Source organism: Corvus cornix, chromosome 1A (genome assembly GCF_000738735.6).
Source record: "Corvus cornix cornix isolate S_Up_H32 chromosome 1A, ASM73873v5, whole genome shotgun sequence".
Classification (NCBI taxonomy): domain Eukaryota; kingdom Metazoa; phylum Chordata; class Aves; order Passeriformes; family Corvidae; genus Corvus; species Corvus cornix.
Window position 1 is genome coordinate 3514085 of NC_047057.1, and position 16606 is coordinate 3530690.

At 47.8% G+C, this 16606-nt stretch overlaps 1 protein-coding gene across 1 annotated transcript in view; it reads left to right on the forward strand.

Annotated features, from left to right (window-relative positions):
• The first annotated feature begins 1453 nt into the window (after positions 1-1453).
• The window catches only part of LOC104694530 (store-operated calcium entry regulator STIMATE-like), a 29931-nt gene continuing 14778 nt past the window's right edge, over positions 1454-16606 (forward strand). The window contains 4 exon segments of the mRNA XM_039570719.1: positions 1454-1690; positions 12593-12641; positions 12860-12955; positions 14635-14756. Coding sequence (XP_039426653.1) covers positions 1582-1690; positions 12593-12641; positions 12860-12955; positions 14635-14756 — 376 coding nt within the window. The 5' untranslated portion in view covers positions 1454-1581.

Genomic DNA, 16606 nt, shown 5'->3' on the forward strand with positions numbered 1-16606 from the left:
AAACCCCAACAGGAGCCCTATTCCACAAGGATTCCCCAAACCCAGCACTCCAAACCTCAGCAAGATTTCCCCAATCCAGCACCACAGTTCTCTCCAGGACCCCCCATCCTCATCTCCATAATCATCCCCACCTCTATCTCTGTCCTCATCCACATCCATAACTCCTGTCCCCATCACTGTCTCTGCCTACATCTCCATCCTGATACCCCCTTCATCTCCATCCCCATTCCATCTCCAACCTCATCTACATCCACACTGTCATCTCTGTCCCCATCCTCATCCCCGTTTCCACCTTTATCTCTGTCCCTATTGCACCTCCAACCCCTTCCACATCCACATCTCCATCTCTGTCCCCATCCTTCTCCCATTACCTATCACCATACTCATTCCCATCTCCAAGTCCATCTCCATCCCCATCCCCATCCGTGTCTCCATTTCCATCCTCATTCCCATGCCTGTTGCTGTCTCAGTGTCTGTCCCCACTGCATCCCCATATCCAACCCCTTCCACATCCCCATCTCGGTCTTTGTCCCCATCCTCATTCCCATTCCCACCCCCATCTTCATCCCCATGCCTCTGTCTCTGTCCGCTTTGTATCCCCATCTCTGTTATAAACGAGGCTTGGACTTTTTGGGTGGAATAAAAGTCTGCTCGTTTATTAAAAAGAAAACCAGGAGCGGAGACTCGAGGTAAGCCCAAGTCCCACTCCACAACCCAGAAAAAAAACAAACAGTGCGCCACACAGACAGCGTTCCCTCGGACTCAGGAAGAGCCCTAGGGGCTGAGCCCGGGGCAGTTTTTATAGTCTCTCTGATGCTGTGATTGGTGCAGCTCAGATCCTCCCTCTGGTGGCTCGTTGCCGGGGTCCTCATTGGTGTTCAGCTCCATCAGTCTCTGGGGCATCGAGTGATTGGTTTTCCCTCTAACCAATAATTCCTCAAGATGTTTACATCATAATAATTAAGTCATCTTAAGAACATTCTAGAACATTCCCCTCCTTTCTATAGACCCATTACTTTCCCCCATTGGTGTCACCATCTAGCGGGCACATAGCAACATTACACCCGTACAGTCACAATAACAATTAACTCATTAACTGTATATCCCCAATCTTTTAACAAGCAACTTTTAACTTCTTCTCAACCAAAAAAAACCTTTTAACCATTTATTACATCTCCATCTCTGTCCCCATCCTCATCCCCGTCCCCAACTCAACTCCATTTCCATTCCCATCCCTGTCTCCATCTCCATCTTCATCCCCATGCCCATGCCTCTGTCTCTCTCTCTGTCCCCTTTGTATCCTCATCTCCAACCCCTTCCATATACCTATCTCCATCCATGTCCCCTTCCCTGCGCCCATCCCCAACCCCAATCCATCTCTATTCCCGGTGCCGTCCCTCCCCTCCCGCCCCGCCCCGGGTGCCGCTGCCGGCGGGGCGGGGCGGGGCCGGGGGGCGGCTCGGGGCCGCCTTTGTGCGCGGTGCGGGCCGGACTGTCCCATTTGCGTTTCCGGCCCCCGTTCCGTTCCCCGTTATCCCGCACCGCTCCGCTCCATCCCGCCCCATCGCATCCCGCAGCTCCATGGCCGCCCCCCGCCCGGCGCACGGCTGCGGCAGCGGAGCGCTGCTGGGGCGCTTCGGGGTGCTGCTGCAGGCGCTGCTGGCTCTCTGCGCCTTCAGCACCCTCATGCGTGAGTACCGGGGGCTCGGGGCACCCCCTGCCCGCGGGGGGACCGGCGGCACCTCGGCGCCGCTCGGGGGTGGGTGCCCGGTCACTTAGAAACACCAGGTTTTGCGCTAACTCCCGGCTGGGTTTGGGAAGAAGGGACGCGCTGTGGATGTTCCCGAGCCGGCGGTTGCTGCGCCAGATGCTCCTTCTTAAAAACCCCCGTCCCCAGCCCTAATCTGATGGTAATGAAGGTCCGCGGAACGCGCGGCTGTAATCTGTTAAAAGTGGCTGCGCTTGTGTTGGCCATTGCTCAGTCACTTAGAAAATTTTAATGAAGGGTAAGAAAGTGTTGGTGTAACCCGGCGAGTTGCCGGGGAGGAGCTGACGAAAACGGGGCGGGTGTCCGACACGGCGCTGCGTGGGGAGGGTGGGTTAATTGCGCTGTGATGCTGTTTTGTTTAATTTTCGCTTCAGCTGCGCGAAGTTTTAGGGCTCGAGGGTCCGGGGAAGGAGGTTACAGAGAGAACGTGTTTTGCTGGTTACTGGGAAGGGGTGGCAGTGGGAGAAATCAGTTGAGGAGTGAGAAAAATTATCCCGGGGTGTGATTTCCAGGTCCAGAGGGAACGGCCTCAAGTTGTACTGGAGAAAATTTAGAGTGGATATTTGTAAAAGCTTCTTCCGCGGAAGGGGAAGGCATTGGAACAGTCTGCCCCGGGTAGTGGCGGAGTCGCCGTCCCTGGAGGGATTTAAAAGACGTGTGGATGTGGTGCTTAGGGACGTGTTGTCGTCACGGACTTGGCAGTGCTGGATTAATGATTGGACTTGATATTAGAGGTGTTTTCCAACCTCATTGATTCTGCGATCCTGTGAAAAGGTGGGGAGCACTGAGGCTGAAAGAGCCGTGAAAATTTACTGTTGTTTTGTGCTGCAGCTGTGTTTCGCTCAGAGCAATGTGTGTGTTGCTGCTCTTCAGGGTTAAGTGGTTTAGCACAAGTTCAATCAACATGCCAGAACTCGATCTGTTTTCCTTGTTTAAAAGCCTGTGGTGACTGTGAACCAAAACTTCCAAGTTTTCTGGCCAAGTAGCTGCAGATTTTGAGGTTCTCTTGTCCCCCCCTCTGTCTTCTGGAAACCACTTTCAAAGGCTCCAGCGCTGCGGTTAAGGCCAGGCTGCCAGGGAAAACTGCAACAAGTTCTTCTAGTGGTATCTGATACCTTCTTCCAGCTGGAGCAGCCCAGTTGCAACATGCCACTGCTTGTGTTTCACCAAATTTTGACAGTAAGAATAGTGGTAATTTCTTTTTCTGTTCCTGTTCCCCCTAGTGATGGTGTGCATATGGGTTAATTGTCCTGTAAACTCCATGGGGTGTCCCATAAAATCAAGGACTTCAGTAAATCATGTTGGAATACCTCTGTGGATGAGGCTACATAACCCCCGCTAGAAAATCATCAACCCTGGGCTAACTGCTGGTGCAAGGGCTGGTATTTCCAAGAACATTAACAACCTCTTGGTTAATGAAGAGAAACCGAAAGCTGATCCTGTGCGGTTTTGTTGTGACTCATCTGTGGTGGAACTGCCGGCTGGGACCCCAAGGGCAGATGTGTTTACAGTCCTGGGATCCCAGTGCCAGCACCTCCTCTGGCTGTAGCTGGGCTGGTGGTCCCTAATCCACCCCAGCTGGTCCTTACCTGTGCCCCAGTCACACACTTCCAGCTGCAGGCTTCCTTGGATGTGCTGGAGGGGCTATTTGTGTGCTGACTCCTAACCCATGGTAGTTGTGGTGGGCTCACCCATGATTTTATGTTGGGCAGCAGCTTTTGGGCTGTTTCTGTGGCCCATTCAGTTGGCAGCGTTCTGAGAAGGAGGAGGCTCCGGTGTCTGGGAGGTATGGAAGCCTCTGGAGCTGAGGAAAACAACTTGCTGGGAACTTTGATGGCATCTTCTTTGCATCCAGCTCAACATCAAGACAGGCAGTCCTGGCTGGGTAACTACATCATCTAGAACTTGGGATGCTGCTGTGTCTGCAGTCAGCCCTTTGACACTTCTGCCTTTAGTACTGTGACATTCTTGGGGTGTGTTTCTGTTGGTTTTATTACTGTGATTTCTGCTTTGCTGGGATGTTGCAGGCCATGGGTTGATGAGTGGAAAGGAAGTCCATGAGGGTGGTGAGGCCCTGCCAGAGGTTGCTCAGAGAAGCTGCTCAGAGATGCCCCATCTCTAGAAGTATTCAAGGCCAGGTTGGATGGGGCTTAGAGCAGCCTGGGATAGTGGAAGGTGTCCCTGCCCATGGCAGGGGGTTAGAACTGGATGTTCTTTAAGGCCCTTTCCAACTCAACACCATGTTAGGAAATTCCTGTCCAAACTCAAGCCAAGACCTTTTTCATTCCTTCTACTTTAAAGTAGCAGCTCAGCTATAGGAACACCTGGATTTGGATAGGTAAGATTTCCAAATTGTGCAGATACTGTTCACAGCTCTTGAAAACATCTAGAGGAACTCAGACTAACAATGATGTGGTGTTCTGCAAAGTTATGCAGGTGTGTGTGTGTGCATGGGATGTGCTCAGAGTATCCGTCCAGAATGTGTGTCCCAAGCATGGCCATTGCAGGGAGGATAAGTTTGTTTCTATCAGAATAATTTGTGTCGTTGAATCTGTGTTTCTTGAGGCTGTGGGAAGATTCTCTCCTGCCAACCTGGTAGGAAAACCTAATTGAGAAGGAAATTAATCTTGAGTGATTGAGTGGGGTGGTTGCTCACTGTTGCAGTGCAGTTTGTGAAATTGATCCTTTGTGTGGTGAAAACAGGAGCCAGAAGTAAATGATGCCCAGCCTTGGCAGGGAGTCAGGACAGCTGTTTAGTGGGGTTTTATTATTCTGTCAATTCCCATGAGCATAGTGATGACAGAGTTCATTTCAGCCTACAAACACTCTGTTGCTTTTCCAGCAAGGTCTTTAAGGTTGTAGTCGAGCCTAATTCCCAGTGTTATAAACGAGGCTTGGACTTTTGGGGTGGAATAAAAGTCTGCTCGTTTATTAAAAAGAAAACCAGGAGCGGAGACTCGAGGTAAGCCCAAGTCCCACTCGACAACCCAGAAAAAAAACAAACAGTGCAACACGGAGGACGTTCCCTGGGATTCGGGTTCCTCAGGAAGAGCCCCGGGGGCTGAGCCCGGGGCAGTTTTTATAGTCTCTCTGATGCTGTGATTGGTGCAGCTCAGATCCTCCCTCTGGTGGCTCGTTGCCGGGGTCCTCATTGGTGTTCAGCTCCATCAGTCTCTGGGGCATCGAGTGATTGGTTTGCCTCCTAACCAATAATTCCTCAAAATGTTTACATCATAGTAATTAAGTCATCTTAAGAACATTCTAGAACATTCTCCTCCTTTCTATAGACCCATTACTTTCCCCCATTGGTGTCACCACCTAGCGGGCACATAGCAACATTACACCCGTACAGTCACAATAACAATTAACTCATTAACTGTATATCCCCAATCTTTTAACAAGCAACTTTTAACTTCTTCTCAACCAGAAAAAAAACCCAAAACTTTTAACCATTTATTACACCAGTATGACCAGGGCTTGCTGTGGTTGCAGCTTTGCCCCATTTGACAATCAAACGGCAAAGAGGTGTTACCCTTTCCACCTGCCCGGGGTGGCTTTGGAGGCACTTTGGCTGTAAGGGCAGTCATAGAACTGAGACACAAACACTTGAAAGCAGAGGTGGTGGAGCCCAGCAGCTGTGTGCATGTGGCAATCTGGATTCCTGTGTCTCCTTGGGGAGGTCATGACACTGAGGAGTGGGGATAATTGTGCAATCCCATCCGAAGCAGTTTGTAATGCTTTGCCTTGGGCATCACTCAGCTGAGTGAAGAAAGCTCATTGCAGTTACCTCAGCTGCAGGGGCTGGGTGTGAGTTTGAGGGCGGAGTCCCTGCTGTTGCCGCTATTCATTGAAAACTTTTTTTTTTCTTTTTTTGAGGAAGGAGTTCTACACTAGCAAAAGTTGTCCAGGTGTGCACAGGGGACAGCAAAGCTCTTTTGAAATGAGGGAAGATGTTTTGTATAAATTGTATCCATAGCCTTCTTTGTGGATTAACTGGAGTGCAGGAGAAGCAGATTTGGGGAGTTGGAGGATTTTTGTCTCCGCTGTGAATGGAAAAAGCTTTCCCTGGAGCTGGTATATTCATTTTCTACTCTACCACAAACAGTGTTGAGGACACACATGAACATTTGTCTCTCTTCCAGCTTTTTCTTTTCCTGAAACTGTCTTGGCAGCCCTCTGAGCTGCTGAATGAGGTGTAGTAGCACTTGTGATGTTGGTATGAAAATAGATTTTGCTCTTGGAGAACACTCAGACTGCCAGGCAAGGAGAGCTGGACTGGACTGAGCCCCACAACCCAGTGGGAAATGTGGTTTTCAGCTTTGTGTTTGAAAATGTGTTGATCCTGCCTCATGTGACAGCAGTGTCTCCTCTCTCACATCACTGCTGGCCATGCTCTTCCAGCACATCTTGCATTGAGCTTAGTCTTAAGAAGGCAGAGCTGTTTGCAGTAGGGACCCTGGTGCTGACCCCCAGGCAGGGCTTGGTGCTGGAGATGCTCTGTTTGCACCTGGGATGGTATTTTAGACACTGGTCCAAGTAGCTTGTCCTGAGGCAGAGCCACAGAATAGGAGTTTACCAGACTTCCTGTAAAAGAAATGGTGTCTCTGTGGCTGAAAACAGTTGTTAAAGAACATCAGAAATATCCCCTTGATCTGTGGTCTGTGTTTTCCTGATCCCTGTGGATTTTCCAGCTGACCTTTCAATGTTGCTTTTCTCCTGGATGGTAAAATGGGAGAGAGCATCCTTGTGTTGAGAACTTTGAGAGGGACTCGTGGAAGCTGTTGCACTCATCTCCACCAGATAAATCAAACTTAACTCATCTTTTGTGACTTTTTACTAGGCCCTATAGTGATAGGGAAAAGGGCAATGGTTTTGAACCAAAAGAGGATAGATTTAAACTAAATACAAGAAGAAATTTTTTGCAATGAGGGTGCTGAAATGGTGAAACAGGTTGCCCAGTGAGATGGTGGATGCCCTGTCCCTAGAAACATTCAAGGTCAGTTTGGATGGGGCTCTGACCAACCTGGTCTAGTGGACGGTGTCCCTGTCCGTGGCAGGGGGTTGGAACGAGATGACCTTCAAGGGACCCTTCCAACCCAAACCATCCTGTGATCCTGTCCCAGTGTTAAGTTCAGGGTGGTTGCTGTACGTAGTTTGAAGTGAAGTGCTGTTTGTGTGCTTCAAAAGTATCCCAAGTGCTTTCTGTTTTGTGTTTTGATTTTACACTGTAAATACCTCATAAGGGTGGGTGGAAGTGTGAGTCCATGTCAGGAAAAAAAAGAAATAAATGCTAGAGCACTTGATCTGTCCAGACTTCCATTCTGTTCTGAAATAAATCTGCCCAGGACACAAAAACACTGCAGCTTTACCATGCCCAAAACAGGCTCTGCTGGCTTTGCTTGCTCTCACACAAGTGCGTAACTGTGTGTGATTTAAATTGTTCACACACAAGAACATTTAAATTCCAACTTCACCCCTGTAAATGCTTTTCCCTCTAGAGAAAAAACAAAGCCACAGAGGTTAACAGTGTCTCTGGCAGTGTGAAGCTTGGGTCCTTACTGATTTACATGTAGGTTTGTGTGTTAAGCAACGAGCTGCACGTGGCAGGACTCCCAGCACATTTCTCTTCTGCTTCAGTACATCTGAAAACTGGATGAGCTCGAGAACACGTGTTGCACTTTGTGGGCTGGAAGGTCTGTGCAGCACTCAGTGTGCTTCATTAAGCTGCACACAGCTTTCCACAAAGCTTTTGAATTGCAGCTGTTGATTGCTCTGACCTCTCCTTGGCCGTCACCCCTCGAGCAGCCAAACCGAGTGGTGGAGGCAGAGTGGGGAGTGGGAGGCTCCTGGTTTCTGAAGGAACAAAGGGGTTTGGGGAAGATGAGAAATGAGCTGGCAGAGTAGAGCTGCATGAAAAGTTACCTGTGATCCGTGGGCAGCAGAGCACCTTGCACCTGGCTGAGTTGGTTCTGTAACATGAGGTGAGCAGTTGATGCTATGGGTGACTTAACGCTACATAAAACTTTACAGGGAAATTAGTCTTTTATAATTATGAGGTGGGGCGTGCAAAGCTTTAAGCAGTCTGTTAAATTTCCAGCTGGTTTTTTTTTTAACAGCATTTGTAAGAAAACTGTATGGCAGAGAGACTTTAATGATAAAAGTTGGGTTTGGATAAAATGCTGTCTTAAGTGCTAAAAGGGAGTAGAAAGTAGATGATCTTTAAGGTCCCTTCCAACCCAAACTATCTGTGATTCTATGGTAACTGCTTGTGCATCACTTCATTCTTCAGGTGTTGTTCTCTTGATGATCTTGGATTTTATGGTCTTATTTTTATCTTACCTTGTCTAAACTCCATTTTTCAAGGGACTGTCTTGCAGTGTAGAGATGGTTTATATGGAGGGAATCACAACTGCCTCCTCCAGGACACTCTGTGTTTGAGCTGGAGCCCAGCCTTGGTCCAGGTGTCCTGCAGGATGTACTGCATCAGCACATAATATGTTCTGTTCTCAAAGTGCAGAGCACAACTGATGCTTGTTACCTCACAGCTTTGGTTGGTGACCACCTGGCACTTGGCCATGACAGCTCTAAGAATCTGTGTGGAAATAAGACACAGGGGGTTGAGCTTAAAACTGAGAACCATGCCAGGGTACGCTGTGGCCTTCATTGGGGCACTTGGAGTCTCCAGAAGGATGAGTGATCCAGCTGAGGCTCCTGAACAACCTGGGCTGGTGGAAAGTGCCCCTGACGATGGCAGGGAGTTGGAATGAGATGTCTTTAAAGTCCCTTTCAGTCCAACCATTCTGTGATTCCATGAACGTAGCCTCGATCTCTGTTCCTTCCTCTGCCAGTTTTCCTACTTGTGCTTGCATTCTTGTAACTGGTACAAGGCTATTTGGGAGGGAATGACTAAATACACCTAGTGCAGACCAAAGGATGGAAGTCAGTAGCAGTCCGTGTCATCAAGCCACTGACAGGTGTTTTGAGGAGGAAAACCAGGACTTTTGCTACTCCCTGAACCTGATGGGAAATGGAAGTTTCACACTTTTCTGGCCAGCAGCATGTTGGCTGCTCTCTGCAAACAGTGGCTGCTGCTTCCTCCCATTGTGTCTGGGGTCGAGCTGTCTGGCTAAGAATAGTGCAGACCCCAGGGTTTTGGCTCCGTATCCTGCATGTTGGCTTCTTTCCTGCCTGAGGCTTGGAAAAGGCCTTGGGAAAGGGTGTGTCCTGCAAAATAGGTGGTAATGTATTACTGGAGACTGTACTGCCAAAAATAACACAGAGGTTGGGTACGGGAAGAGCTTCTCTTTCCTCCCTGGTACAGTAGCTCCCAGTCCTCTTTGGCACAGGCCAGGAATAAAGTCCTGCCCCTCTTGCTAGTGGGATGTGGCCCCGCAGATGGGGTTTATGGCAGTCAATTTAGTCCCCTCTTAAAAGCAGGTAACAGTATCACCAGTTTGGGGCATTTCAGCCTTTATTTTTGGTGGACCTTTCACAATTTAAGTGTATTGATGCATCTTGTAGTACTTCTAATAAAAGGTTCATCCCTGTGGCTTCAGTATCCATCCCCTGGGCCTGTGGCTGAGCTCGGTGGGGTCGGGCTTGCATGCCTGTAAATCATATCCCAAAAGCTTTGGCTGTGGAGTCAGCAGCTCCCTTCCAAACCTCAACTTCAGAGTCCTGTGGTTGATTGCAGTAAGATTTGTCAGGGAGGTGGTCTGGCTTTCAGCCAAGCATGTCTAACCATCTCCTAGGGAAATAACTTTCCCCCTATAGTTTTGTAGAAACCTGACTTGGTAGCCTGTTTTGCTAATCAGCAGCTGGTTGATGCTGCAGCTAATTCTGCTTAAATTAAGGGGTTTATACCTGTTCTGATGTACAAATCTGCAGCAGATCTGCCTGAATGCAGTGTGGGGTCAATGGGGGATGCAGGGAGGATGCTCCAGCATGGGTGAGGAACAGCACAAGGGAATAGGGCTGTTGTTGCTGCTGCCCTTGTCCTGATCAGTTATAATCAGAGAATTTGTTTAAAAGCAGAAGTAGACTGTGGGACATTGACTGTGGCAAGATCTGGTAACTTCACAGCATTTATCTGTGTCTAGGGCAGGCAAAGCTGTCTGTCCCCTTTCTACTGCATCAACAGAACACCATGAATATTAGCCTCTATGTTACCCTGGAAAAAGAGTGAGGACAGCTGTCATTGTGCTTTTATCTTCTAGCTTTCTGACTGTTTCCAGATCTATATTGAAAGACTCCTCCAAATCTTTCTTCTTTCAACATTTCACAGGTTCTCATTCAGATGTCAGCTTCCACCCAGCCTGGTAGTTCTGAGGGAATTTCAAGCATGTATGATCTTTATTGTCCTTGACTGAAGAGGAAGGGCTGGGAAGTGTTTTGTTTCCTGCCCTACCCTTTCTCAGCCATGGGCAGGGAATCTCTCAAATTGTCACTCGTCTTCCTTCCCTTTTGGTTCAACTTCACAGCTTTTTGTCTGCAGCAGCTGGAGCCGAGTAGGGGCAGAGTGGTGATTTGTGAGGGCACACCCTGAAGAAGGCAGGCTGTCATCCCAGTGGTGCTCTGCTCATGTTTGATGGAATAGACCTGGGTCCCCTTCTCCTGACCTTACAAAGTCTCAGAATCAGAACGGTTGGGAGCTTAGAGATCATCCAGTTCCACCTGCTGAGTGGAAACACATTTTGAGAAGAGCAGCGGAGATTTCAGCCTTTCTCTAGCCTCATCCAGCTGAGCCTGTGCCCATGCATGCCATGGCTTGGCACTCTGTAGGGCTTGGAGGAGGAGAGGGAAGCTTTGCAGTTGCTGCTCAGTCTCCAGAGCCCTGCTGTGCTCACTAAGGACAGAAGTGCTGCTTCACAGAGGGCTCCATCATCTCCTGGAGTCTTCAAAGATGTGGTGCTGTTCCTGTGTGGATTTAACATCCCCCCTAACCCCAGGTCACAGCTATCAAACAACTCTGCTCTCTGTTTAAGCTCTGGTAATCTTGGCTGGATTTCTGGTTTAATTTGGAGACAGCCTGCTGCAGCTCTGCTCAGTAAATGCCCTATTAAGCAGTTAATTATTTCTCTATAATACTAGCTTTTATCTTTAATACAACAGTTTTACTGTCTCTGATAATTACACAGTCTCAGATAACTCTCTTAAATCTAATGAGGCATGACAAGCTGTGTTCAACAAGGCACCACACCATTAACTTCTTACCTCTTACTTGTCATCTTATCACACTGAATTACTGTATTTCTAGCCTGAGTGGCTGTGGATACATAACATGTCACTTCTCATTAAGAAAATAATGAAAATCACCCCTGGTGCTGCTGTGGTTGAGCTAGTGGTCAGCTGGCTGGCCTAATGGCCTGAAGACCCCTCCAGCAGCTTCTCTGCAGCATTGTGCTCTTTGCCCCCATGAGCTGAGGGTTGGTTTAAACACTTCTGGCCACTTGGTTGGTCCGTGGGTCTGATGCTTGTGGGTAGGGGAAATGCAAATGGGCCTTTGAAGGACACCAGTGATGGTAGATCTTGTCTGTACTGATGGAAGTCATTGCTGCAGGGATATTTTGTGGTGGGATTCAGCTGGATGACGGACAACAGCTTTTTGTTTCTGGGCAGGGATAGCACAAACTGCTGCAGCAATGTCTGGTGTAACTTGACTGATGCTTTGTTACTCATTACTGGCAATAATGGATCAGGTCATTGCAGTGCTGGGTTTCGGTGGGTTTGAGACTGACACAAAAGCCCTGCACGTGCCTGACTGAAGTTCTGGGATTAGGGAGATCACAAGATTAGAGAATGGTTTGCGTTGGAAGGGACCTTAAAGCCCATCTCATTCTACCCCCTGCCATGGGCACTATCCCAGGTTGCTCCAAGCCCTGTCCAGCCTGACCTTGGACACTTCCAGGGATCCAGGGGCAGCCACAGCTTCCCTGGACAAACTGTGCCAGGGCCTCACCACTGTCACAGTAAAGAATTTCTCCCCAGTCTAAATATCTCTTCTTTTAGTTGAAAGCAGTTCCCCATTGTCCTGTCGCTGTTACCTTTTCATCTATTGCCGTCGCCTTGCCAGTAAAAGCAGTACAAAGCTGCACTTTTGAAATGTCAAGGCTCAGGTCAGGGAAGTCCCTGCATCCTTCCACATTGCATCAGGAAGGCATTTCCCAGGGGAATGAGCCCAGGCTGTCCCTTGGGGGGAGCCTGAGTGCTCAAACCCAGATGGAGAGAACAGAGCAGTTACCTGACCTTGTGTGTTTCCAAAGAAGGAAGAGTTCCTTTGCTGTCACTAACGTAATTTCAAGTTCCCTGGGAGGATTTTTTAGGGCTGGTAGGTAGCAATGACCCCTCCCTAGCTTTCCCTAGGTCACTTCCCATGGCATGGGAATGCTGTTGCTGAGGGATGCTGGCAGCATGGGATGCTGGAAGCACCCACCTCTCTCCAAACACCTCTGCTGTCCATCCCGCTGACCCGTGGGTGCAGGCATTGCCTCTGGTTGGTTTGCATCCAGGCCAGAGAATAGAGCCATGGAATCATTAAGGCTGGAAAAGCCCTCCAAGGACATCAAATCCAACCATTAACCCAGCAGTGCCAAGCCCACCCCTACCCCGTGTCCCTAAGCACCATGTACGTGTTGTTTGGACACTTCCAAGGACAGTGATTCCACCACCACCCTGGGGACGTCCTTTGGCTTTGCTCAACTTTTACCTTGCAAATGCTGAGGGTCCTGCAGGATTTTTTGACTGCTTCTGCAGTGAAGATGGGTGTGGGCTGCACACGTGGAGTGGTTCATCTGGGTAATGTAACCTCTCTAATTCTCTTTGCAGTGAAGCGATTTAAGGAGCCAAAGGCAGAGAGGCGTCCCTGGAGGATATGGTGAGATTTTTCATTTGAAACTTGAAAAGACCGTGTTCATAATATTATTTTCTCTTATATGAACAATCTTCGAGGCCCCCTGTGTATCCTTCATGACATTTAGTTGTTAAATGAAATGTGCTGCTGCCTCCCAAGGAAACCTCCATAAAGTAGTTGGTACTCCCTAGAAATGAAATTCCCTCTATAGCTCCTCCAGAAAATCTTGTTTTTTCCTCCAGGTTTTATGATACCTCCAAGCAAGCAATAGGTGCCCTCTTCATCCACTTTGCCAATGTTTTTCTGTCTGATCTCACTGAGGAGGACCCTTGCTCTCTGTAAGTACACAAGGCACTTGAAATCATGCATCTGTCAAAGGGAGAATTGTGTTGGGAAGGGTTATAAACAGTGTAAACGGATCCATTTGAAGCACTGCCTGGAGATAAACCCTGCTGAGCTTGTTTTTGTGGTCTCTGTTGTCTTCTTTGTTGGTCCTGTTTGGAGGATTTCTAACCCAAACTTCAGATGTCATGTGGAAGTGCCACCTTTACTTCAGCCACTTTGCAGATAAAAATTTAATTTCAGAGTTAACCTCGTCTCATTTTGAGAAACTCCTCTAGGCTCCAAAATGCTCCTTAAAACTTTCTGGCCCATCTCCTTTTTTTATATTAAAGTGCTGCACCTTGATACATTTCTTTAAGCAGACACAAGTTTGGCTGGGGCTGCACATAACCCCTCAAATGATGTATTGTTGTTTTTTTGAACGGACAGTGTTTTAAAATAAACCCTTTCATGCTTATGCTGTGCCCTTTGGGTGTGTTGTTTATTTTTGATGTGTGTTTTGTGTTTTCCTGCACTGCCTGGCTTGTCATCCTGAACCAGGCAGCTTAAAAACCCTTCAGCCCTGTCCCTGGGCTTTGAGGCTCTTACTCTGTGTCCTGCCTGGTACAAACTGCCAGAGCCTCATGTTTGTATGGAATGCTCTGATTTCAGCAGCTGGAAACTGTAAAAAGCCAGTCTGAGCTTTTGGTTGTAGAAAAACTTAATGTTATGCTTTCAAAGTGGATATCAAAAGCAGATTGTTGTTCTCAATTTCTTGGTTCAGAGGCAGTATCAAGTTCTGGAAAAGGAAATGTTCACTGCTGGTAGCTCTGTGCTTGGTGTTTTCTTCATGCTGTAGAAATCTGGCAGAAAATATTGCAATAATGGAAAACTGCATAAAAAACACATTAGTCTATGTGATTTTTTTTTTTTCCCTTTTGGAGTTCATTAAAATACCAAGCCCTGGATTAGAGCTTGGACCTTGCAATCACTGCAAGGTCCCTGCAAGTCTCCTGCCTCTGGCACTCTGCCCAGTGACACTTAAACATCCAAAGCTGCAGAGCAAATCCATTGAGCCCAATTTTTCTGGCAGGGATGGGTTCAGCTCCTGGATCTGCACTGGGATCTGAACTTGAGGTTTTTGGGGACCTTAGGATTCCCACTGCCGAGCCAGGGCCCATCACCTCTCCCAAAACCTACCTCTCAGTCTGTTTTTGGGAGCCTCTTGCAGCTGCTCAGAAAAATGGACTTTTTGCCTCTTCTGCTGCCCAGTTTGTAGAGCAGCTGTGGTCTCCAAAAAGCTGCCATTTTCTTGTGTGAAATTCTAGAATAATTTGGTTCTGTTTCCTCTAAAACTTGGGATTTCATTCTTTTTAATAAGAAAAAATGATGATGCAAATGGAAAGCCTCCTTTTTGGGGGGATAACTTTTAATAAGTATTTATTGCATATGAATAAATGAGCAGTGCCAGAGAGTTGGTAGAGCCTGTCCCTTCTCTCCTGAATGAGGTTTTAAACTAAGAAATTGCTGGTAAGACTTAGGAAAATGTAATAAAAGAGAAAGGAGGCCAATTTGGGTTGTTACATGGGGTTATTTAAAATCTTGGAAGTTTTCTTATCTATTTCTGTATTGAAATTAAAGGTTTTGAATAAGACTTAAGAACACTGCTGAAACCTGAATTTTCCTCTGTTCCTAGCTACCTTATTAATTTCATCCTTGATGCCACGCTGGGGATGCTGCTGATCTGGCTGGGTGTGAAAGTTGTCTCCTGGATCGTGCAGCACAAGAAATACACGTTCCTGGTCTTTGGGGAGTATGGTAGGTGTCACCTGCTCTGCCCAGAGGGGGCTGGTGTGCTCCCAGCTGGGACTGGAGACAAGAAAATGGCAGGAACTACAGTCTGGAGCTATAACAGGAGCCAGCTGCCTTCTCCAAGGAGCTCACAGAGGATGGTTGTTGAATTAAATGCTGGGACACTGGAGTGTAGCAGGGTGGTGATGAAAAGCTGAACATTTCTTTGGATGAATAATACACCCCAGGACATCCATGTGGTAAATTAAGGTGTTTGGGGTTCTTCTGTGGGGGTCTTCTCTGGGGTTTTTCCTACCATCTCCATTCAGAATATGGAGTTGCTCTTGCATTTGCCTTGAGCTGTGGTAGGCACCGGCCAGGCACAATGGGGCCCCAAAACTTGAGTTCTCAAGTTTGGCCTCTTTCTTTTTAAATTCCTACTTTGAGATGGAGAAAACGTTTCCAAGAAGCTGCTCTCAGCCAGCCCCACTAGAGGGTAGCAGTTCCCTTCTAAAGGAGTAGAGCCAGGCGAAGCTGCAGGAAAGGGAAAAATTAATGCTTTGCCTGTTTCACATTACATCTAATGTACAGATGAACTCGATCGTGCTTGAGAAAATACATCTTACTGTATACATACAAATTGTAGTGCCTTTGAGACCTTAATCATTAAGTCTATTCTGAAGTTAGTCATGTTTCTTTGTATTTTCAGTAGCTGCTCTGGTATCTGGGCTGGTGAAACTTGGGCTGAACTAGGATTAGTTTGGAGGACCGCACTGCCTTGTGAACTTACTGAGGCTCACACTCAGCATGTGCAGATGGGTCATGGCAGAGGATGAAGGGCATGGTGGGGTTTGTGAAGGCAGCAGGAGCAGCTACGGAGTGGGAATGAGATGATGTGATGTGGCAGGGCCAGCTCTCAAACCTGAGAGTGGCTTTAAAGGCTGATGGCAAGCCGGTTCAGCATCCTGACAGCAGGCATTGGGTGGTGGGACTACCTTTTGTATTTTTCCTAATGCCTCCTCCTTTATAATAGATCCCTAAAGTCAGTCAGATGAGACAGCAGAAGAATCCAGATATTCTTAGTTCAGGAACTGGAGTTTTTCCCCTTTTGAGCAACAAGGACTGGAAGCCCAACCACCTCAGGACACAGCTTCAGCTTTGCATGCCACGTCTGCAGTTGAGCAGAAGCAAGGAAACAGGCAAAGTGTATTGGCAGAGCAGTGATGAACTTCTGTTGAGCTGTAGCTGGCCCCTCATTAGGGCTGGCTTAGACCACAGAAGCAACTCATTCCTTTGAGAAAAACTTGCTTTCATTAGCAAAAATAAGTTTGTGCTGTTGCTTGAATTTAGTTCTTGGATTGGGGGTTAAATATCTCATCCATCGAGTACAGTTTTTGGTACAGGTCTCTGGCCAGAGTGACCCCAGTGGAAAATTCAGGTAGGAGCCAAGTGACATGTCCAAGGCAATCCTGTGGCAGGGCTGGGGAAGGAAAACACTCCTGTCCTCATCTCTGGCATTAAGTAACTTCCAAAATGGCTGGGAGGAGACGCTTGTAAACTTTGTGCAGTTTGATGCAGGCTCCAGGAATATGATTCATTTTCTGGGCTAATTGCTCTACAAGACTTTTGCTCCTCAGGAGAATTGAGGGAAGCAACATAATTCCTGCAGAGGAGAAAACCAGGGGAGCACCAAATCCACGTTGCAAACAGCACTCAGTGCCTTTGCTCCAACCATCAGAACAGAATGATTGTGGTTTTGTCCAGTAGAGCCAGTACCCATCTTCCTGCATCAACTCGGAGAAAAACAAAAGCAAAAAAAAATCTCTTGCAGCCATGTCCTTCCAGCATCCCTGCAACTGATGCAAACCACTGCAGCT